Source organism: Triturus cristatus, chromosome 6 (genome assembly GCF_964204655.1).
Source record: "Triturus cristatus chromosome 6, aTriCri1.1, whole genome shotgun sequence".
In the NCBI taxonomy this organism is placed as follows: domain Eukaryota; kingdom Metazoa; phylum Chordata; class Amphibia; order Caudata; family Salamandridae; genus Triturus; species Triturus cristatus.
In genome coordinates this window covers 743,555,169-743,578,547 of record NC_140589.1, presented here as the reverse complement: position 1 = coordinate 743,578,547, position 23,379 = coordinate 743,555,169, and the positions used below count along the sequence as shown (strand labels likewise).

The 23,379-nt window shown below is 47.0% G+C and overlaps 1 protein-coding gene across 1 annotated transcript in view; it reads right to left on the bottom strand.

The window, feature by feature from the left end:
* TBC1D32 (TBC1 domain family member 32) overlaps positions 1–23,379 on the bottom strand; it is an 886,600-nt gene that overhangs the window by 329,458 nt on the left and 533,763 nt on the right. Inside the window, exons 24-26 of the mRNA XM_085611276.1 lie at positions 21,222–21,344; positions 2,777–2,885; positions 915–1,008 (exon numbers count right to left, since the gene is read on the bottom strand). Coding sequence (XP_085467402.1) covers positions 915–1,008; positions 2,777–2,885; positions 21,222–21,344 — 326 coding nt within the window. The remainder of the gene's footprint in view (positions 1–914; positions 1,009–2,776; positions 2,886–21,221; positions 21,345–23,379) is intronic.

The window sequence follows — 23,379 nt, the reverse complement described above, 5'->3', positions numbered from 1 at the left end:
TGTCTGGTGGCCAAGACTCTGTACTTTAACTAGGTGAAGGAATCAAACTTTTCTTGAGGATCGGTGCATCTTCACTCTGCTTGCAGGTTAGGTCAATCTTGAAGAGAAACATGTTCCAGTCCACACCATTTACTTATTCATTGATTTCCAGATAGAGGGCCATATGTACGAACACATTTTCCCATAGACACAGAATGGGTAAAATCCTTTGATACATCTGGCCTAGAGACTAACAGAGTTACTGGCACAATCAGCAATTACAAAATCTGCAGAAAAATCCGAATGCACGGTGCATTCCACCCACTGACTCAGTCTGCAAAACAAGCTAAAATATCTGAGTGAAACTATAGGGGGAATGCATATTAACCACAGAACTGGGCATAGGATTACCCATTCCCTGGTATACCCTCATCACCGAGGGGGAGCTCGAGATTTCAACGGTCATTCCCATTAGCTCTGAGCCCCAGAGTAATGAAAAGTCTCAGCATTGGAAACTCTGTGAAGTGGAGCTAACAGAGCAAAATGCGAGGCATTCAGCATGAGGAATTAAGGAGAAGTGTCTTTAGGAGCATCGGAGAAAGAGAGATCGTGAGTGAATCATTAACTGGTTCCGGCATCAGTAGGATTTCTTCAAAACAAATTGTGCCATAGATATGCTTGCATAGTTTATGAAGGAATATGTTATTGCTACTACTAGTATATCTAATCTGCTTCAGAAGAGAGTTCACTCTGTGGTTGGTGGAATAAAAAGAGTACTTCTAAACTGCATGGTCACAAAGAAGAAGCAGTACAGTGAAAGGCAACGAGCTCAGAAGAAAAAACAGAATCCCTCACTGTGCATTAGATATGAATGTTATTAACAGCAATGAACCCACATTTCAATGGATCAGCAATTACTAGTAAGTGCAATTTACCTGGTATCGCGTCTGCTTTTTTAGGGGTTGCGGAGAGATAGAATTCAGGCACAGGGCACGATGAAAACATTGGCCACGGATATGGATCGTTGCCCTAGACAAAGGAGCGATAAAGAGGAAACAGTGAGATAATTTAATTGCAGGCTTCCTACCGCAGTCTGCTGAAAAGTTCAGATATTAATAATTTCTGCTACCGCCATCTGCTGAGTCTGTCAAAGTCATATTGAATACTACAATTTAATGCACCAATTTGCTACAATTAAAAGGAAAAGAAAATGATAGAAAATCCAATCGCTGTTAGAGCCAGACCATTTGTAACAGTTAACTCTGAATCACCGGTATTGCCAATTTTGATGTTACCATTTTATCACTGAAAGCAAAATTACAGCTTTCAAGAGAAATACTGTATTTCCAATTTTGCGCATCAATCCTGCTGCCTCTTCTGGGCTGACAGTAATTTCTATCTCATCCTTGCAAGGGCAGCAGGGGAGCGCAGCACTTAAGGAAACCTGCTTAACAAACAATGCACAGTGTGAATACTGATGAGACACACACCTATATCAGATGGCAGATTGGATACACAGTGGACTTGCATAAGGCTGGGGATACACCGGAGAAAAGGCTTCTACCACTGTTAAAGAACAGGTAATGCACGCTGGGTTTCATAGGCTTTTTATGTGTGTCTTTTTTTCAATGCAGTATTATATAGCGCAAACTGGACCTGAAGGTATCATGGCGCTTTACATGACCACCAGTTACATTACAGAAAGACACATTCATTTAAAAAACGAAACACATTTTAGGCACGGGGATATTAAGGGCCAGATGTACGACCATAGCATTTTGCGACTCCCAAATAGTGACAAATTGCAAGTCGCAATTTGCGAGTCGCAAAATTCTATGTACAACAGTGTCTGAGACACTTTGCGATTCCCAATGGGGTCGCAAATTGCATGCCTCATGAATATTAATGAGGCAGTCGCAATTTGCAACACCATTGGGAATGGCTAGCACTCCCACGGATGGTGGCCTGCTGGGGTCAGCAGCCCACCACGTCTGCGACTGCTTTTAAATAAAGCAGGTTTTTTTTAATTAAATGTAGCCCGTTATGCATTTAAAAAACCAAAATGAAACTTCTAAGTTTTATGTTTTAAGGCCAGGCAGTGGTCCCTCGACCACTGCCTGCCCTTAAAATATAATCGCGCTCGCATTCCCAAACGGGAAGGGGTCCCCTGGGGACCCCTTCTCGTTTGTGAGTGACTTGCCACCCTTCTGAGAAGGGTGGTAAACTGCAAGTGCTTTGCGACTGCAATTGCGGTTGTAAAACATTCATACATTGGTTTTGGAGTCGCTATTAGGAAGGGATGCCCTTGGAACGCCCCTTCCTAATAGCAAGTCGGTAACCCTATTTTGCAAGTCGCTAATTGATTAGCGACTCGCAAAATAGGGTTGGTACATGGGCCACACGTTTTTTGCAGTAGCAAACGGGCCTAAAACCCCTAAGCGACCGCAAAAACTTGTCGTACATCTGGCCCTAAGGGATTTGCCCAGAATCACAGTATGCTTGAGCCTCCCACCAGACTCTAACCTGGTTCCCCAGCTTCAAAGTCGTCCGCTCTGGTCGTTATGCCACACCCTCTACCTAGTTCATAGGAAATACAGGAACACTTTAAAATAAAGCACCAGAGAGGAGCAAGTCCCTCCTTTAACCTAAAGCTGATCCCGGCCCTCTCCTACTACTCCCCAAATGCAAGGAGGTTTTCTGAGGGAATGAAGCGAAGCAGAACCACCTATTTTCTTTACTGCATTTATTTTAAAAAACACTTGGGAACGTCACACAAGAAAAATTATTTTCCTCTAACCTGGCGAAGAAGCCTTGAGGGCAAGATTCGCTCGGATGGTCCTCCAACAAGATTCATTCGAACAAGAACGTGGTTCCTCTCCACTGACAGCCCATCAATTATAAATTCCCTGTAATAATGATGAGATTTTTTATTAGACAAAACTACTTCACACTACATCAATTTACCCGATATGCAAGATTACCTCAAAATCAACCATACATTGAAGGGGTCTAAAAAAAAATAGACTGAGCTATTAGTTCTAGAGACCATCTAACGTTGGTCCATTGTTTCCAGGCACGGCTCAGCCCTCAGATAAGATAGTCAGAAAGATGAACGTTATAATTGGCTCTCAGCTGTCCTTTAAGAGGCGGATTAACACTATGGGGAAACAGACTGCCTTCCAGGTAACAACATTCAGCCCTCTCTCAAAATCCAGTGAAGCGCACTGGCGATGATCCTTGGTCAACTACTGTAGTTTACAATACACTGGTAAAAAACAGAAGATAATCAATAAACTGCAGCTCTTACGAAACCGCTGTCTCGATTATTAAACAAAGGCATCATTTTCGGCTGGTCATCTAAGCACTTTGCTGGGTGCCAGTGGGAAATGGGACAGAGTTGAAGATTTTGAGATTGATTAAACAGGCCCTGCGCAGAATAGGATTATCAAGTAGGCTGCAGTGAGGTCTGGTATTGTTTCACAAGTTGTACTAAAAGAAAGGTACTTGTTCTCAATTCACCCTCCCCCTACTGGTAAGCACTTTACCACAAATAATAGCATGCTTTGAGGATTACGTATGGCCAAAAAGGCTACTAGCATTCTCTAGCAAGATATCAGGCTAATCTGCCTTGACTCTCTGACAGGAGGCATGGAACAAGAAACATTGAGGGAGAATACTAATGCCTAAAATGTAAATTCTACAACAAAACTGAACACTTCCTCATAATTCTAACAAAATACATAAAGTTGAACTAAGTTTATAATTAACAACATTAGTAACAACAAGGAGTAGCAGGTGGTACATCTAGTAACAACATGAGTAACAACAAGGAGTGGCAGGTGGTACAACTGAACACAGATATAGCTCACCAACATATAACTGAATTTACATTCCAACATCTATACAAAACATCAATATTTCACTCTTACCTCACAACTCACCCAACACTCTACATTCTACTTCTTCACTCATCAATCGACACGCTGCCATACCACATATTTCCCTCAAACTATGTATATATAAGCTAAATATAAAGAGTTTTAAGCTAAAATATAATCCCTGAACCAGACCGTCATTTCAGAACTCCACTTTGCAACAATATTTCTTTAACCTGCACCTTGGACACCACCAATCTGAACATCCCCATCAACGAGACAAGGCACCATCCCCTCTTGAACCAAACCACTCCCCACACCATCCCAGTGTCCTCTGTCATTCCCAAATTTGTGTTGTTAATGTGCCAAAATACATTATCCTGCATCAAAACACCACTCCCACACTTCCTGGATGGTACCTCCTCTCTTTTTCCACATACCAAAATCATAGGCAAATCCCTCCACAACATCGGACCCAAATTCCTCAACGAAAGAGTCTCCTTCCACGTACCCAAAAGGAACCTCCACTCCGCCGACCTCACCCTGGCAGAGACCCCACGCACGCATCGGCAGAACCAGAGCAAGTGGAAGAGCCTTCTCCTACGTCACAGCAAAGACCTGGAACAAGCTCTCAGTCAACATCAGACACTCCCCCTTTCTGCACACTTTCAGGAAGAGCCTCAAGACCTGGCTCTTCGTCTGATCCGGAGTTGCATCCCACCCCACCGCCTTGAGACCCTCATGGGTGAGTAGCGCGCTTCATAAACCCCTGATTGATTGATAGGCAAATTCCTAACATGCCTGAAGGCTGATTTCATTATCGCTTAATCTCAGACGATCAAACCAACTTGCACAACCATTTGACACAACACCAGGTTTTCTGATGCTCACCCTCTGCCCCACACAAAATTGCAGACTTACTTCCATCCATTCAGTTCTCATCTCCTGTGTCATTTTCTTCTGATATCTATTTACACTCTCCCTAAATTCCATGTCCTCAGCAAACTCTTATTTCTTTTCCTGGCAGTAAATCAACCCAAAAGTCACTAACTCCCCCCCCTTAGTAATTCAAATGGTGACTTTACAGTCACTGCATTAGAAGTCACAAACAGTTCTTGTAAATACGGCAGTGGACAATTGTTGATCCAAATGGCATGACTTAGGCAACGCAGGTGTACACCTTTTCTAAGTTCTTTTGTACTACTTCAATGAAATTACCACAGAGAATAAAAAGATCCGAACACTTAATAGGTTCTATTATGTCTTCGGGACAAGAAACCTGCAATATTTCTTTGAGTTTTTCCCCTTTATATTAAAGGAACATTTCTCAAATTCTGCTGTACAGGTTTCACATTTTCTCGGGTAACAATCCTATGTTTGTACAATCTGAGTGCTCACAACATGTTTTTTTGGAATTCCCTCAAGTTTTGCCTCAGGCACATCAGATCTCTCACTCATCTTAGAATTATCCCCTGCATACACAGAGATCACACATGGTTTCATATACAACTCCAAATTCTGCTAGAGAGGGCAGCTCAAAACAGCCTCTCAATGAGCACCTCCCCATTCTTTTGCACCCTTTTAAATTTACCTCAGACCAGAAGTAACCGATTTCAATTCTATGTCCAGAATAACTGCTTGAATATAGTCATAGGCTCCAACCTTTTCCCCACCAACAACCTTTCAAACAAAACACTACCCACAATGGTATACAATGCCCAAGAGCTCACTATTACATTGATCAACATACCATCCATATATACACCGCATCTCGGTAAACCATTCCTCTTACACCTTTCCCATACTTTCACCAACATACAACTGCATCAATTCCAGTATCATTATCCTCAAGGCCATTTTCTGCGTGGTCTTCCCCCAGATTTTTGCCTTCATTACCTTATTTTTGCATAACCAGTTTTTGTTGGCTTTAGGACTTCACTCCTGCTAACCAGTGGTAAAGTGCTTGTGCTCTCTATTCCAAACATGGCCATTGCAACCTGTGTGTGGAGTTTTAACACTGCCATTTTGACATGGCAAAATAAATCTTTTGCTAGGCCTAAACCTTCCTTTTTAATACTTATAAGAAGCCCCTAAGGTGTGCTCTCGAGGCTCATAGGGCAGGGCACATGGCCTTTAGCAAGTAGGACATGCATATTTAATGTTTTACATGTTATGACAGTGGAACATCCCCAAAGTCATTTTATCAGTGTGGCAGGGCTGGCCTCAAATAGACCACCACTGGTGTACCTTATTACATTTAATAAGTGTTAAATTCAGCATTAAATATTGTAGAACTCATAACACACACCAACTTAAACACTTAACAGAGACACAGCTCACCTCCACCTCATTCCCTGACATCAATAAACTCATCCTTAAGATAATATGGGACTTGTACCTACATAACAGACCGCAGTATTGTCGTCACCCATATATTTAATCTACAGCATTTCACCACATATACTTTACCCACCCACTGCCTCCTTTAACTATCAGCCTACTTGACTAATCCTTGTCCCACACAACTTATTATCTTTCATATCATTCATAATTTCAAATGGAAATATACATATGTCAAGAAAATTCATCACCAAGGGAACATGCTGACAAAAACATTAAAACCACCTTATTGAATTCAGCATCTCAATATGCTCACATACAAACTCACCCACCCATTACAAGAGCCCCAGATTTCACTGCATCAGATCAGCCTTACCCTCAACTCATTTTTCTAGACTATTCATCCCGAAAAGGACTGGCCCCCATGACACCCACTCAAAATAACCCCTCACAAGCAATCGCCCAAGGGTCAAAACTATCACTTATTACCATCAGAATCTCCCCATCTGCATGATACAACTCTCAAGTCCCAATCAAGTGAGTGACAGTAACATGTGTTACTTATAGTCTGTAGAAATAGCAGAAGCTGTAGAATGATGCAATATAAAAGTCAAGTTTATTATATTTTTAAATCCCACAAAAAGCAATACCAAAGTATTTATGATTATTTTGAACACTACACATTTCTTTGCATGCCATCATCTCTCTCACCATGCACAAAAACCTCAAATCCAAAACATCCCCATCATAGCATACAGGAACTATGCACCAAGAAAATACACATTCACAAACTCTGGCAGAAATCTTAGTGATTTTAAAAATCTCACAAGGAAGCATGCAAATCAAACAAAATATTAGTAGGTCCAATTCAAATGACTATCTCAAAACCATGAAAAGTCAGTAATGAGAGAAATAGCCTCTTTAAGCCTCCTCACAGTTTACTTGGTAGAATTATACACTGATATCTACGGCTATTTCATTAACACTGTGAGGCGCAGCATTGACGTCACTCCAATAATACAAACATATCTCATTGCAAAATCAGCAGCTGCCACTTCTTCCAACTCAAAAGTACTAAATTCCTCACGTCATTATCAAACCAACTAAATGTGACATCAAAACTTTTGCACCTGATGATCCATCCTACTATATGTGCATTAGGATAGAATGCTCTTGTAATATAATATCCTAATGCACTTGTAATAAAGCTGAAGGGCTACACGTCACGTTTGTGGCACAGTACCCGTCCATCAAGCTCTAAATCAGGCCCTTCTGATTCATAATATTAACCACAGATATGTTAACTTGTGAATAAATACCATATGGAGGCTGCCTCCAAAGAGGCAGGTCTGCGGAGTGGACCTTTACAACAGGATGTCTTGCAATATTCTCTCCGAAGAGCAAGTAAAAATGCAGTCAGCAGTTCAGTGTGCCCTAACTAGGGACTGTAAAATGAGCGCTGCCTAGTCCAATTTGGCTTTCAAGAAGACTTGCTGGACCAAAGGTGGAGGAGGAAATTTGTACAAGAGACCATTGAGCCAATGATGATGGAACACATGCTATAGTGGACCCCTGAGAGGAAACATCTGGCGTGCAGAAGGCTGGCCACTAAGTGTTTTGACAGGTGGCAAAATCGGTCCACCAAGGAAGCACCTCTCTGGGCGAAAATACCCCATGCCACCTCTGGGTGCAGACGCGATTGTGGTCAGCAAGGTGACCACTGCTGAGTTTGTACAGTAAAAAAAAGTGCTTTACTTGATGCAATTTTTTATTTAGATTATAATGTGCATGCCCTTTGGAGTATGGCACAGGATGTTTTACTTGCATTGCTAAAAGATATGAGCAATACTTGCGCTAAGACAGTACAAAACAAACAGGATGCCTCGAAATTTTTCCTACAGTTTGGGTCGGGCAACGCTGATTCTGTTACTCACACAGTAGGCATAACCTACCTGGATGATTTCCACTGGCTTCTTTGTGGATGTACAGGAGTGGTGCTATAGGGAAAGGTCAACAACAGCATCTTTTTCTCCAAGAACCACTTCCAAACCTGTGTTGTCCCCCACAAGTAAACAATTGGGACTAAGATGGCAGGTTCTGGCACTGCCTGGTTGACTGGTGCTCCATTACATTGTATCAAAGGGTCATCTAGATTGTTAAATTGGTTATACTGTTTCCTTTCTGAACGATCCTTCCAATATCTCTCCAGTTTTCACTCCAACATCGGTGGGCTGTCAATGTTCCATCCAAAGCTATGATGCTGCTCACCAAGGAGGCTAGAAAAATCACACCCAAGGCGGAGAGAGGATGAGGTTATTATGCTCAGTACTTTCTGGTCTTCAAGGATGAGGAGAGGGGGACTGAGACAGATTGTATAACCCAGATTGTTTAACTCAGATTGTTAAACTACCGCTAGGTCAAAATGATGACACTTGCTCAAGATCTGCTGGTAGTGGACCTCAAGGACTGGATGGTATCCTTGGACATTAAGCATAGGTACTTTCATGTGACCGTCCTGCAGTCTCCACAGGAAGTATCTCTGCTTTTTGGTGGGGTCAAACCACTTCCAAATCACAATCCTGCCTTTCAACCTTAGACTGGTCACTTTGGTCTTTACGAATGTCATGTCTAATTGTTGCCCATTTTAGCAGGTCACAAATGTACATATTACTGTAGCTCATCAACTGGCTGCCGAAGGTGATTTCACCGCAGGTATTTTTGGACCATTTGTAAATAATCTTAGTCTACACTGGGGTTTTCTATCAACAAGTCCATATCCCATCTTCATTCTTTTCAGAGTATTCCCTGTATTGGAGCCATTCAGGACACTGTCTTGAAGCCTTACCCATTTCGCAATGAGTCTGGGACATTCAGGCTATGACCCTGATGCTTCACACACGCTTGACCTTGCCCTAATAGTTCTAAAACTTCTTGGTCTTCTTGCTTCATGCATCCTGCAGGCCTTTATATAGAATCTACGACTGCACTGGGCCTGGCACTAGAGATGTCTTTTGAACAGAACCGGCGTGTCTGGTCAGATGGCCAAGTACACTGAGTTGTGAAAGACAAACACCAATCTGACATGTGGCAGTACGTTCTCCTTTCCCCTATCAGAGCTCACACTGGTGACAATTGTGTTGTTTCTGGGCTGGACGAAGTCTCACCTGGACGAAATGGAGATCAGAGGTCTTTGGTCTCCAATGAGGTAGCATCACCACATGAATCTGGAGATAAGAGCAATTTGGATTGCCCTAAAGGATTTTCACTAGGTGTTGAGGAGCAGTAGAACTGTCATGTGGTAATGCAGCAAGCAGGGAAGTCTGGGGTCTCCTTCGTTCTGTCTTGAGACTCAAAACATTGGCAATGACTGGCACTTTACAGGATTTCCTTGGCTGTCAATCATCTGTTGGATCCCACAACATCACTTCTTGGCGCAAAGCATCAGTTCTCTTAGATTCCCTATTGGGCAGCAACCTGATCAGGGGACAGAAGTTCATGCCCATAATTTCCAGGTACCACAATTTCCTGGTCCAATCCGGAGGCACTTGGATTACTTGGGTCTGATTGTTCCTGAACTTCTACAGAACTCGGGATAGGCGAGGTAGTGGTGGAATGGAAAACGGGAGTACTGTGCTTCACTCTAAATGGAATGGGTATCAGAGGGAGTGCCTTCTTTGAAACTCAAACGTGCAATAGTGTTGATACTGTGCGTTCTTGCCAATGGCAAATACATCGAGCCAAGGGTCTCTCCACTGTTATAAGGCACCCGGTGCCACCTCCGAGTGTAGCTGCCATTCTTGATACTAGGCGTCGTCGGCTGAGTTTATCTATGCTGAATTTTAAAGATCCAGCCAGGCTGCATACTACTAGGGAGATACCATGAAGATCTAGACAGTTCCAGAAGTACAGGGCCTCCTGGCACAGAGTCCAAGACCCCACCCTACCCTTCTTGTTGCAGTACCACATGGCAGTTATGTGACCTGAACCAGTCTCCCATTAAAGGACGGTAGGAATGCTTTTAATGCCGAGCGAAAGGCGATAATTCTTGAAAATTGATGTGGAGGTGAGATTTCAAGCACAGAACTTATTCCTCTGATCTCCACCTCTCCCTGATGACCCTCTCAGCACAGAGATGCATCCATCACCACTGTCTTTTCAGAAAGGGGAAAGAAGAGGGTTATGCTGTTGGTCCAATTGCAGTTCACCAGCTACCACTGCAGATCGTTTGCAGTCCCCCCTGAAACTTGGATAGACACTAACAGGTTTCCCTGGTGCTGGGTTCTCTAAGACTTTAGATCCCACTGCAGAGCTGATGTATATCATCTGGCATGGTCGACAAGCAGGATGCAGATTGCCAGTAGAACAAAAAGCCTCAGAGCCATTCTCACTAAAACCCAGGGCAGAGGCTAAAACATTTGGATGATATCCTGAATGTTCTGTACTCGTAGAGAATAAATCTGATCAGTAGCTTTTGAGATATAAACATTTGGAAAAGGTACCATATGGCCTGGAAAGGGTTCACACCTTTGTATATCTTGTCAATTAAAAAAGCAATTTGCTTATAACTTTGGCACCATGTGACAAATATGCCTGAAATTCGGCAGACACTCAGAACCTTCAGATGATTGGTATTTTCAAATTCGTGCATATCCATAAAGTGGGCAAGGTAGTTAAAATGGGACTGGGCAAACGTGTGCTCATTTGCTAATATGTTTGGCATTGTGGGATGAATCTGCCCAATATTTGGCAGAAACTAGGATGGATTATTTTCAGCACAGGGCGTGGCCAAAGGATGTGGACAGTACAGAATGGGTACATGGCAGTCCAAGCGCAGAGTGGGAGGGGTGACCACTGCAAATTGGGTATATGGCTCTGCCCTGCAGCCAAGCCTTGCAGTGCACAGCCAAATGTTATGTGTAGCATGGGTTAGGCAGCCCCACCGGATTGGGAGCAGGGACTATCTGCATACCCTGCACCATACAAGCCTACGGCTGTGCGCTGTTGGGGTTGAAAATTAAGTAAATAATTAAACTAGTGAGATTCCCAGAAATGAATTAAAGATAAAAGACTGAGTTCTGTTTGTGGCTCAAACGTATAAAGCCATTGAGGTTCACACATTATGTTAAACATATGATAAAACTCTTGGAATGCCGCCCTTTCAATGTCAAGGTAGGTAGGTCTTTTGTTCATGGCAATCGACCATGAGTTATATAGGGAGTTGTGTGTGGTGTTACTCATAACTGGTGAATTTCAGTGGTTTTACATCTTTAAGCCTTCACACAACTCAGTGTTTAACTTTCTTTTTCTCAGTGAATAATAATATCTGAGAAGGCATACAATCGTGCTGAAAAACTGGTCTTTGTACTTTAGCACTTTATTAATGATTAATAATGTTATTTACAATTTGCATTTCCCACAGTGTTAACATAGGTAAATCATGTGGTGGTATCTGAATAATATGAGATTAAAAGTAGGCTTCCATATAAACACAATCCAACATTTGCTTAACGAAGGACAAGAAAAGGCATTACTGAAAGAATGAGAGTCTAAAGAATGGGCAATGTCTGAATAGATCACACGCGCCCCGTCCCCCTCCCCGCCCATCGCCACATTTTATGTTTCAAATACTCTTATTAAAATGTTCTCCGTTTTTAGAGGCAATGACAAGTTGCTCTGAAAACAGCAATGATAAAATACTGCTAGGCGTAATAATACAGCTTGCAGCATCTTGTAAAATAATGTGTATAACACCTTACCACACTAATTTCTATATTAGCCAAAACCCTCTTCAGTGATCGTGCAATCAGTGACCCTCTGTAGATCACAGAACCGAAATGACATGACAGAGTGAGCATACCAGGGCTGTTTGGAACACTCTGAAGACCACTACCTCTTTCCCTGTCTCATTGATGTTTCGGAATTGAAACCTTTTCAAATCATTGTTGTTACTCAGCCTTACCTGGTTTTAGGTGTAATGTCAGCTGTTGTATTACATATCTAGATAAATCATCGGAAAGCTCAAAAGCACCAAACTACCAGTTAGTTAGTGATAGATTCCTTACCTTAGAATATCCCCAGGCGTCAGACTGGATCCAGACAGTTTTCGTCAGCAGTACCCTTGCGCGTCGGTAGGCGTGGTCGTGCGGCTCTGCGTACGTCGCTGGCGTCGTAGTCGTCGAGATGACGTCGACGGAGCTACTTAGAGGCGCCCACGCGCGCTGACGTCAGTTCTGTACACAACTTTTCCATGCCAGGAACGTAGAGCGATGTCAGAGACCGACTACTGGTGCAATAGAACTAGGGCCCTGAAAGGGATGACCTGAACCATAGAGAACAGGTCGCAGAACGGGGAGGATGGGCGGGCGGTAGGGAATCCATCACGAACTAATGTCTCATACAGATATATCGTTACACAAGTAAGTAACTTGCGCATCTGAAAGAGACACGTTAGTGATAAATTCCTTACCTTAGAATACATACCCAAGCAATACTAACCCCAGTGGTGACCGTCTCTCCAGACCTGACTGTCAAGGCAATAGTGCTTAGTGAAAGTATGCAGCGAGGCCCACGTAGCTGCCTGATAGATATCTTGCAGAGGGACACCGCATCCTAATGCTGTAGTAGCTGCTGTTGCCCTGGTAGAATGGGCACGCAGCCCAGCCGGAGGTTCCTTTGTTGCCAGAGAGTAACAGGCTTTAATGCACAAGACAACCCATCGGGAAATAGACCGCTTGTGCACAGCCCGACCATTCTTGGCACCCACGTAGCCACCAAAGAGCTGGTCATCCACCCGGAACTGCTGTGTACGGTTGAGATAGAACGAAAGCGCACGTTTTGGGTCCAGAAAGTGGAGCCTCTTTTCCTCTTGAAGGATGCGAAGGCGGAAAGAAAGTGGGCAGAGTGACAGTCTGCCCGAGATGAAAGGCAGTGGCTACTTTCGGTAGAAAGGAGGGTTGTGGTCGAAGCACAACCTTGTGCGGATGAATCGACAGGAAAGGAGGGTTCCATGAAAGAGCCTGAAGCTCACTCACCCGCCTGGCGGAGGTGGTGGCCACCAGGAAGACAGTTTTTAAAGTTAGTAACCTCAAAGGACAGTTATGAAGAGGCTCAAAGGGAGCGCACATTAGGTATGTGAGAACCAGGTTCAAGTCCCATTGAGGCATCACAAAAGCAATAGGAGGGAAAAGGTGAGTAATGCCTTTGAGAAATCTATTGACAACAGGGGATTTGAAAAGAGAGGGCTGATCAGGCAGCCTGAGAAAGGCTGAAAGAGCAGCAAGGTAGCCTTTGGTAGTGCCCAGAGCAGAGCCCTGCTGGGCTAAAGACAGAAGGAACTATAGGACCTCAGAAACAGGGGCAGAAAGGGGATCTACAGCTTTCGCTGCGCACCATGCCAGAAACTTGTTTCACCAACAGGAGTATACAGTTTTAGTTGAGGGACGCCTGACTGCCAGAATCACATTACAGACTTCAGGAGGCAAGTCAAATGGAATCAACTGTCGCCGCTCAAGCTCCACACAAGGAGGTGGAGGCTGGACAGGTTCGGGTGGAGGACCGTCCCCTGGTGCTGCGACAGGAGATCCTCCCGAAGAGGCAGTCGGATTGGAGGATCCACGCTCATACTGAGTAGCTCGGGATACCAAACCCTTCGAGCCCAGTCCGGTGCCACAAGAATGACTTGGGCCCAGTCGCGCCTGATCTTCTTGATCACTCTGGGTAGAAGTGGAATAGGCAGAAAGGCGTACAACAGACCGCAACTCTACTCACGACGAAAAGCGTCTCCGAGCAAGTGCAGCCTTGGAAACTCCAACGCGCAGAACTGCTGACATTGCGCGGTCTCTTCCGTGGCAAATGGATCTAACCAAGGTTCTCCCCACTGCTGAAAGAGACATTGTGCCACGTCTGAGTGTAGACGCCATTCGTGATCCAACATGCACCTGCGGCTGAGTTTGTCCGCCCTGGAGTTCAGATAACCTGCCAAGTGCTGAACCACCCAGGAAATGCCTTGACGTTCCAGCCATATCCAGAGAAGTAGAGCCTCCTGACATAGGGACAACAACCCCACCCCGCCTTGCTTGTTGCAGTACCACATGGCGGTGGTGTTGTCCGTGAACACCTACACTACACTCCCCTTGACAGAGGGAAGGAATGCTTTCAGTGCAAGTAGAATCGCCCTGAGCTCCAAAAGGTTGATATGGAGCTTGGACTTCGCCGGAGATCAGAGTCCTCTGATCTCCGCCTCTCCCATGTGGCCGCCCCATCCCAGGAGGGACGCATCCGTCACCATTGTGTGCTTCGGTTGGGGAAGGGAGAGGGATCTGCTGCTGACCCAACGCTGGTCCGTGAGCCACCACTGCAAGTCCTGTGCAGTGCCCTCCGAGATCTGGACGTAGTCGGACAGGTTTCCCCGATGGTGCGTACATTGGAACTTCAGGTCCCACTGCAGAGCCCACATATGCCACCTGGCATGACTGATCAGCAGGATGCAGGAGGCCATGAGGCCCAGCAGTCTCAGGGTCTTCCTGACCAAAACCCAGGACCAGGGCTGAAAGATCGGAATCATAGCCCGTATGTCCCAGACTCGCTGTTCGGGAGGATAAACCCAAAACCGCGCCACCTCCAGAACCGCTCAGATGAAGAGGAGCTTCTGAGAGGGAATCAGATGCGACTTTGGCACGTTGATGGAAAACCCCAGCGAATGCAGGAGGTCGGCCGTAGTCTGGAGGTGGGAGACGACTGCCTGGGGCAAGCCTGCCTTCAACAGCCAGTTGTCGAGATAGGGGAAGACTGAAACCTCTGATCTGCGTAGAAGAGCTGAGACCACCGCCATCACTTTCGTGAACACCCGAGGGGCACTGGTAAGGCCAAAAGGGAGCACGGTGAGCTGAAAGTGCTCGTGGCCTACCATGAACCGCAGGTAACGCCGGTGGGCTGGCAGGATGGGGATATAAAAATAAGCATCCTGCAAGTCCTACGCTACCATACAGTCTTGCGGGTCTAGGGCAGACAAGACCTGAGCAAGCGTGAGCATCTTGAACTTCTCCTTCCGGAGGAAGCGATTGACGTTCCGGAGGTCTAAGATAGGATATAGGCCCTTGTCCTTCTTTGGAATCAAGAAGTAGTGGGAATAACAACCACGACCTACTTCTGACGTCGGAACGCGCTCGATGGCCCCCTTGGCCAAGAGGGCCGCAACTTCCTGCCGGAGAAGTGCCAAGTGATCCCCCGACATGCGGTGGAACTGGGGCGGCATGGCTGGATGGGTAGTCTCGAAGGGGAGGAGTAGCCCCGGACTATACACAGAACCCACCTGTCTGAAGTGATGGTGCCCCAGTGAGAGAGGTGATGGCGAATCCTGCCGCCCACTGGCGTCTGGTGGGCCTGAAACACCGGACTAGGAAGGTTTTGAGGCAGCAGGGGCGGTGGTGGACTGACCCACCCGCTGGCCCCGTGAGCCACCTCGGCGGGCACCCCGACCCCGCTGAGTCTGCGGCTGCGCAGGCCGGCGGCTCTGAAAGGAACGCATTTGGGCACCTCGACCCTGACCTCGAAAGGAGCGAAAAGTAGATCCCGAGGGAGCGCACGTGGTGGCAAGACCCAAGGACTGGGCCGTAGCCCGGGAGTCTTTAAAGCATTCCAAGGTGCTATCTGCTTTATCACCAAAGAGGCGAGTGCCATCAAAAGACATGTCCAACAAAGTGTTTTGGACATCCCCCGAGAAGGCAGTGGTCCTGAGCCACGCGTAACGGCGAAGAGCCACAGTAGTGGAAATTGCTCTGCCTAAGGAGTCTGCTGTGTCAAGACCACAACGGATAGTGAATTTTGCGGCATCTCTCACCTCCACAGTAGAATGGGAAAGTACCGCTCGAGCTTCTACCAGACACTGAGGCAGCACCTGTGCTACAGTGTCCCACACAGAGTGGGAATAGCGGCCTAATAGGCACGCAGTATTGACCGCCCTTAACCCGGAACTGGCAGAGGTTAAAATCTTTTTCCCAAACTGCTCAAGTTTTTCAGATTCTTTATCCGCAGGTGCGGAAGGGAATGCACTGGGAGAGGCAGAGGCCTGGACAACCAGACTCCCAGGCGTTGGGTGCTGCGTGAGAAAACTGGGATCGCCCGGGGCCGGGCGATGGCGCCGTGCCACACTTTTATCCACAGGAACCCCTGTGTTAAGCTTGGTCCAGGTGCTTAACAGAATGCTTGTAAGCGCATCATTAAAGGGTAGCAGCGGCTCGGTGGAGGAGGTCGCCGGCTGCAGCACCTCAGTCAGCAGATTAGTCCTAACAGGGACAGAAGGGAGCTTGGGGTTAAGAGCCTCAGCAGCTCTACGCAACACCACAGGAAAAGTTGCCACCTCCTCCGTGGCCACAGAAGAAGGAGACAGTGTACCAGGATGCGGAGAGAAATCCAGATCGCCTGGACCTTCGACTTCACCTTCCCACTCCGGTTCGTCTTCACATTGGGCTGCGAGAGGGTCCTCAGACCCCTCTCAGTACTCTCCCTCGTCCACCGGTAGTTTAAGAGGCCGGTAAGGGCGAGGGGCCCGGGGAAAGGGTGTAAACTCACCACCTGGAATAGGGATTGGAGGATAATAACCCAACCCAGGCTCGAAACAGTCCGGATCTGGAGGTAACGGCGCCGTGTCCGTCACCAGCCCCGGCGCCGGTGGTCCCGGCGCCGGAAGCCACACCGGAGGCGGTGCCGAGGCCGCAGCCAACGGCACCACAGGGTAGCTTGCCGGCGTAACTGAGGCCAAAGGCGGTGGTACGGGGCCAGAACCACCCAACGGGTCCACGGGGCCCGAAGGCGCGCCGGAGGGACCAGATGGGGCAAATAAACGGCCCATGGCCGACACAAATACCTGTATTTCCTCCGGAGTCGCGTACGGTACCGGGAAAGGCCACAGGCAATAACGCAGGTTCCACCGGAGCCGCGGGGGAGTGTCCCCCGCCCCCTCCACCGTGTCCCGGGACCGGTGAGGGGTAGACTAAGAGCAACGTCGCTTCTTTGATTTTTTTATGGCGCTTTGACTTACCTGTCCCCGATTCCGCTGTACGGTCGTGTCGGCCCCGGGACCTGTCTCTTGACCTTCTGCGGGATCGGGAGCGTCGCGGAACCAAATGCCGGGCCTCGAACAACTTTCGGGAACGCTCCCGCAAAGCCTTCGGCGCCATGGCCCGACAATTTGGGGCACGCCTCTGGGTCATGGGCGTGCCCCAAGGAGAAGAGACACAGATCATGTGGGTCAGCCACCGACATGTTCCGACAGCTGGCCCGACAGGAATTAAACCCAGGCATCTCTACTGCACCAGAAGTCAAGAACTCAACAAAACAAGAGAAACAAGTCTCTCGAAATAAAAGTTAAAATCTTAATCTGATAAGACACATCTAGCCGCAGATTTCTTAACTTAGAATATCCCCAGGCGTCAGACTGGATCCGGAAAACTTTTTGCAGCAGCACCTCTGTGGGCCGGCGACACAGGACCCCGCCCTGATGTCGTCCACGGACGTGATGTCAGCGAGGTCATAAGTCCCTCCCAGCGCGCTGACGTCAGTTTCCTTCTTTCCCTCGTACGACGAGGATCCGGAGTAAGCGGCTCCTCTGGCCTGTTTTCAAGCCCTTTTCTGACGCTTCGCGTATGGAACAGTGTGTGATGCCTTCGGGCTTTAAAACTTGTACCTCCTGTTCGCGGATAATGTCCACGACGGACCCACACCTTATCTGTATGGGCGTGTAGGTGAACACCATGACTCGTCGGACTGCGACGCCTGCCAACAACTCAAGCCGAAGTCCCGGCGTAAGCACAGGATGAAGCTGCTTTTTTTCTGATGCCCTTTTGGGCACCTGGGCTTGGCCTGCTTCCGGTGATCTGGTGGCTCGTTCTATCTTGCACCGCCACCATCCTGCTCTACATGATCCAGTTTGCTTATTTGTTCACCCAGACGTTCAGGGGTTTGTCCTGCAAACTGGTTTTCCTTCCTTGCCTCAGCTGTTGCTTCCTCCCTCTCGGGAGTCCAGATGGCTGGAGTCGTGGGTCCGTAACATTTTCGCCTCCACTAGCGCAGCTCTTCGATCACTAAACACAGTGTGTGTCTTGGCTTGGGCTACTTCTGCCCTTTGGGACTCTGCCGAGTCGCTTCTATCGGCCACTTCTGAAGGCGCTCGTGTTGACCTCCTTCCTCTTCTCCGTGATGGCCGTGATTTGGTGGAATTTACAATCCGCTCAGCATTGGATTCTGCGGATTCCTTAGGCCGTGCTATGGCAGGATCAGTAGCCCTACGGCGCCATGCTTGGTTACGAGATGGCGTCTTTCCAGAGAATATCCGGGAACGCCTTGTTTACCTACCCTTTGATGGGGCACTTTTGTTTGATGCTCATGCCAATTCATCTGTTCGGCGCCTCCTTGAGGGATTTCGTCCTCCCCCATAGGCCTGTATCTTAAAGTTTTCCATTTCCCATGATCTGAGTTGGTTGACCATTTATTTAACGTCCACTAGTTGCACTATGCGTTTTTAGTCTGGCAGTAAGCCTACTGTGGCGGTGTTCCACAGATAGTTTGTGTTCTGTCCTCTGATTATGGTTTGCCCTAGGAAGTGTTCCACCAAGGTTCTTGGGGATGTGACATACTCCAAGTGCTATTGTATAGCTCTGCCTTGCGTCATGCGGGCATGGAGGCCCCTTCGGGCTGTCTCCGTCCACTGACGCCCTTGTCTTACCGTTGCACGGTGTTCAGTGTTGTGCCTTTGGCGCTATCTCCTTTACGTGTATTTCAACACGCTTCCAAATGCGGCTGCGCCGTGCCTTACATATGTGCCTCATTCTCTTTCAACGTATTTCAACACGCTTCAAAATGCGGCTAACTCCTGCCACGGGTGCACTAGGTGAGTTCCTCCTGTGGCACCCGTAATTGCGTGGTCGTAGCTATTCCCCCCCTTGCTCTCCACTTCTCTTCGCTGATGCAAAGTCTGGTCCGACGTCTCCATGTTTCAAAGAGCACGTCAGTGATTGTACTCGAGCTTGCCCTCTTCTGCACGGCGGTGTCTTTTCTAGCACCTCTAACTACGCTTTGGTGTCTTTTCCAGCATCTTCGGCACCCAGGGTTCCTTGCGTTCCACTACCTAGGATGGTCCACCCGCTTCACGATGCTTCTTCTTAACCTATACTATACAGTCTCACTCTTCTGTATGGGGTAAATTTCCCTTCATAGTCGGAGGAATTGGTCTGGAGATCTGAGGTTCTTCTCAACAGTTGTGTTCCTATTCACGCCTCCTAGTGGCACTTTCGGTGCCTCTGCGGCCACTCCCTTCCAAGGTGTTTTTTCCACTGAGCGTCACCCTTCTCTATGTCTCCTGTGCCTGCAAAACAGCTCCTCCGCTGCAGGTTGTCCCAGGTGCTGCATTCATGGGTGAGTTCTCACCTTGACCTTCAAGCTACCTGGTTGGGCGGTTCCATGCACATTTTAGCTTTTGCCGGGACTGTCTGCTCTGTGCATGTTTTAGTTAGGTCCGCTGCAAGCGTGCTCCACAGTGCTACTATCCGCCCCTGTCCCACTTTTTGGTGACTAGGTGTGCACTTGGCGGGTCTTTGTTCCCGCCTGCTCTACTACAGGTTGCTCAGATCCTGCCTCTGCCCTTCGCTTACTGGCTGTGGCCTTTCCGGCCTCCTTTGCGTTGGCTCCCCTGGTAGGCTCTGGTTATATTTCTTCTTGAAATCCGCTAGCATTTCTTGGTGTCCCTTTAATGCACCATTGAGTGGGGAGTAGTCCTTCTCGACTCACTCTCTGCTGTTCTGGAATTTGGCTAGTGCTGTTTATACATCTCATACTCTTATGGGTATGGTGTCGCACAATTCTGGCAGTTTGGGAAGTCTTGTTGTCAGGGCGGGGTCATGTGGCGCCGTCCCCTGGCACGCAGAGGTGCTGCTACAAAAAGCTTTCCGGTTCCAGTCTGACGCCTGGGGATATTCTAAGTTAAGGAATCTGCGGCTAGACAACATCTCTACCAGATACATCGTTACCGAAGATAAGTAACTTGTACGCTAGGAGTACCGCTCTCTCTCGGATCTGCGCTTGCTGGCGCGGGAAAAGAAATAACTGATGTCAGTGCGCGTGGGTGCGTCTAAGTAGCTCCGACGACGTCATCTCGGCGACTACGACGCCAGTGACATACGCGGAGCCGCACGACGATGCCTACCGACGCGCAAGGGTACTGCTGACGAAAACTTTACGGATCCAGTCTGACACCTGGGGATATTCTCAGGTAAGGAATCTATCACTAACGTGTCTCTTTCAGATATATAGTTTACATGTTTAAGCCACGCCTGTTTTAGAGACCCTGCACTTTTTTCATCCCACTTCATCATTTTACCTCACGCCACTGGTTTGAAACCTATTGACAAAGGCAGGAAGAGTATGTAAAAGAGTACTACTGACTTGCTAGGGGGCGCATTGGTGGAGTGGTGTTGGATTTTAAGCCCAACACCTTTCCTAGTGTTGCGCAGACTGGCGTTGGAATAGTAAATGATACTATACCAAAGTCCAGAGTCCCCTTAACCCCTTCAGTGCCCGCCCCTTTCCCCGCCCTGTGCCGGCCGTTGTATTAGCGGGCGGGGTTTATGACGAGCTGGTCTCGTCATGGGCACAGCGCAACCGCGGCCCATGACGAGACCAGCTCGTCATGGGCATTGAAGAGGTTAAGGCAGGTCGTTGTAATGACTTATGTGCTAAAGCAACGTGTCTTCACTCAAATGCCTTTGTGAATTGGTTGCTATATTTAAGGATAAGGCTAAAGACGCGTGGTTTACATTTGGTCATTCCCACAACAAAAGCAAGGGGTTTGGTGCAAACCTATACAAATACAGACATATTCTCCCATGCGTTTATAGTATAATCAGCTAGAAATAAAAACACCCTGAATAATCCTTAAAGTGAGCATGTTAAAAACATTTCAAATTTAAATATCAAAGGCACTGCATTCACAGACCTGCTTCAAGAATGAAATATGTATAATTTCGGGTTACTTACCCGGGACCCACAGGGTATTCAATGACATTTTCTTTCTGTGCAATCATGAGAATCTCTGACACTTTGTACTGCGCCTCTAAAAGCAGCAGAGTGTCCAAATTGCAGCACAAAACACTAAGTAACCTAAGGAAAGAAAAAGAAAGCAAACGTAATCATTGAACAAGGTGCGTGCCTGCACAGCAGTGCACATTAAAGATCACAGTGGTATATTTAAAGCAAGTCACAGTCCACAATGACATGAAATGCGTCACAACGCAACGGCGGCCTAAGCTGAACACTGAAGTAACAATGTAAAATCAACATTTTCAAAGCTGTCTTTGGAAGCATCAATGCAGCCAAAGTAACAGCCTGAGCGTAAATACAATGAGAGTCACAGCTGTACCATTTACATGTTTGAAGTGTGCTTATGTGTGCCATGTCCATGTTTCACGTGTGACGCTTGGTCTAGTGATACCATCACGAGGTAGTAATATTATTAACTGCATAAGTCACCGTATTTTCATTACATAATAGAGATTTAGAGAAAAACACTTGTGGGTTTGGGTGTACTGGGTTCCAGCTCAGGGAATGGGTCAGGCCTGGAGTGATGGAAACTAAGCAACGGGGTTCCGGCTGACTTTAGCAGGTCAGTACCCCCCCCCCCCACCCCCATCCCCCCCCCATCTCCCCCTCCTGTAGATTTATTCCTGGTGGCCGACAGAAAATTAACCTCCATTTGGTGCATTTAAAGTTATGTTTTTAAGTTTAATTTATAAGAAGCTTCTATCAGACACCTTTTAAATCGTGATACTTTAAATAAATGTAAAAACTACAGGGCACATCATAATTATGGGCATAGTAATTATGCAATTCTAAATCCCTGGCTGGTTGTGGGCTTTCCATACTTCAAAATCCACTTACATTGCATAATCTGTACAATTCAATAAAAAGAAACGCGTTTCTTGCTCAGAGGGATCAAAAGTTAATAAAGAATCACCACATGCGGTGCCGCGCAGTGGCAGACCCTTTGCAAAGGTTAACCTGTACCTTGGGCAAGAAAAGAGCATAATATTACACCCACCGAATGTGCATCATAATTTGCCTTTTCTTGTCGTAAAATGTAGTCAACCCTGCTGCAGAATCAGTTTTCCCATGCTGCAGAAATCTAGTGAACCTGAAAATAATCAATAATGTTACATTCCAACAAGATTAGGCAAAGTTTTCCACCGAATTGTATTTTTCCGATCTCATCTTGCCAACTGCTTTTTGGATGAGCGCTTCTTTAAAGTGGACAATGCCCTGCATTCTTATGCGGCTGGTATTTACATTCCCAGGAGGGAAACTCACTATCTTTTGCATAATAAAATTACATAGCTGTTTTTCCTATGTCCAAATTCACTGTAATTCACCAGTTATAGTTAACTCAAGTAACTAGAACTCATGCCTTAAAGTAACTATAAGTCGCGCCCTCGCCATATACTGCTTTTGACCTCACAAATTATAACACTCCTGACATGCTTTATGACAACTGAACTGACATCATTGATAGCACAGAGGATGGCAGGGGTGCGAGTTATAGTTACTTTAGGGCGCGAGTTCTAGCAACTTGAGATAATTATAACTGGTGAATTTCAGTGGCTTTGTTAGTTGAAACAGTATGTTTTAACTGGCATATTTACCTAACAATACGTCTCTTTAACTGTTGCATTTTTAGTGTGTGTGTGTGTGCATATATTGTATGCATATACATATATACCAGAGGCGCAACTAGAGCCAAATTTCGGGGGGGGGGGGGCTAAGAAAATATTTCGGGGGGGGGGGCTGAATCTTTAACCCCTTCTGTGCCACGCCCTTTCCCCCTCCTGTGCCGGGCGTTACATTAGTGGGTGGGGTTCATGACGAGATAGTCTCGTCATGGGCACAGCGCGACCGTGCTCCATGACGAGACTATCTCGTCATGGGCACTGAAGAGGTTAAGCAATAGGCAGAGTGGTGCTGCAGGGGCTCTTAGAAGGGGTGAAACAACAGCGAGGCCTCATTAACATGCAAATGGTCTTTTAAAGACCTGTGAAGTGCTCGGGTGCGGCTGTGTGGTGCCGGGGAAGCTGTCTCATCCCGGGCTGCCACACACGACGGGGGGGGGGGCGCTGAAGCCCTGTGAGTCCAATGGGTGTTGCCC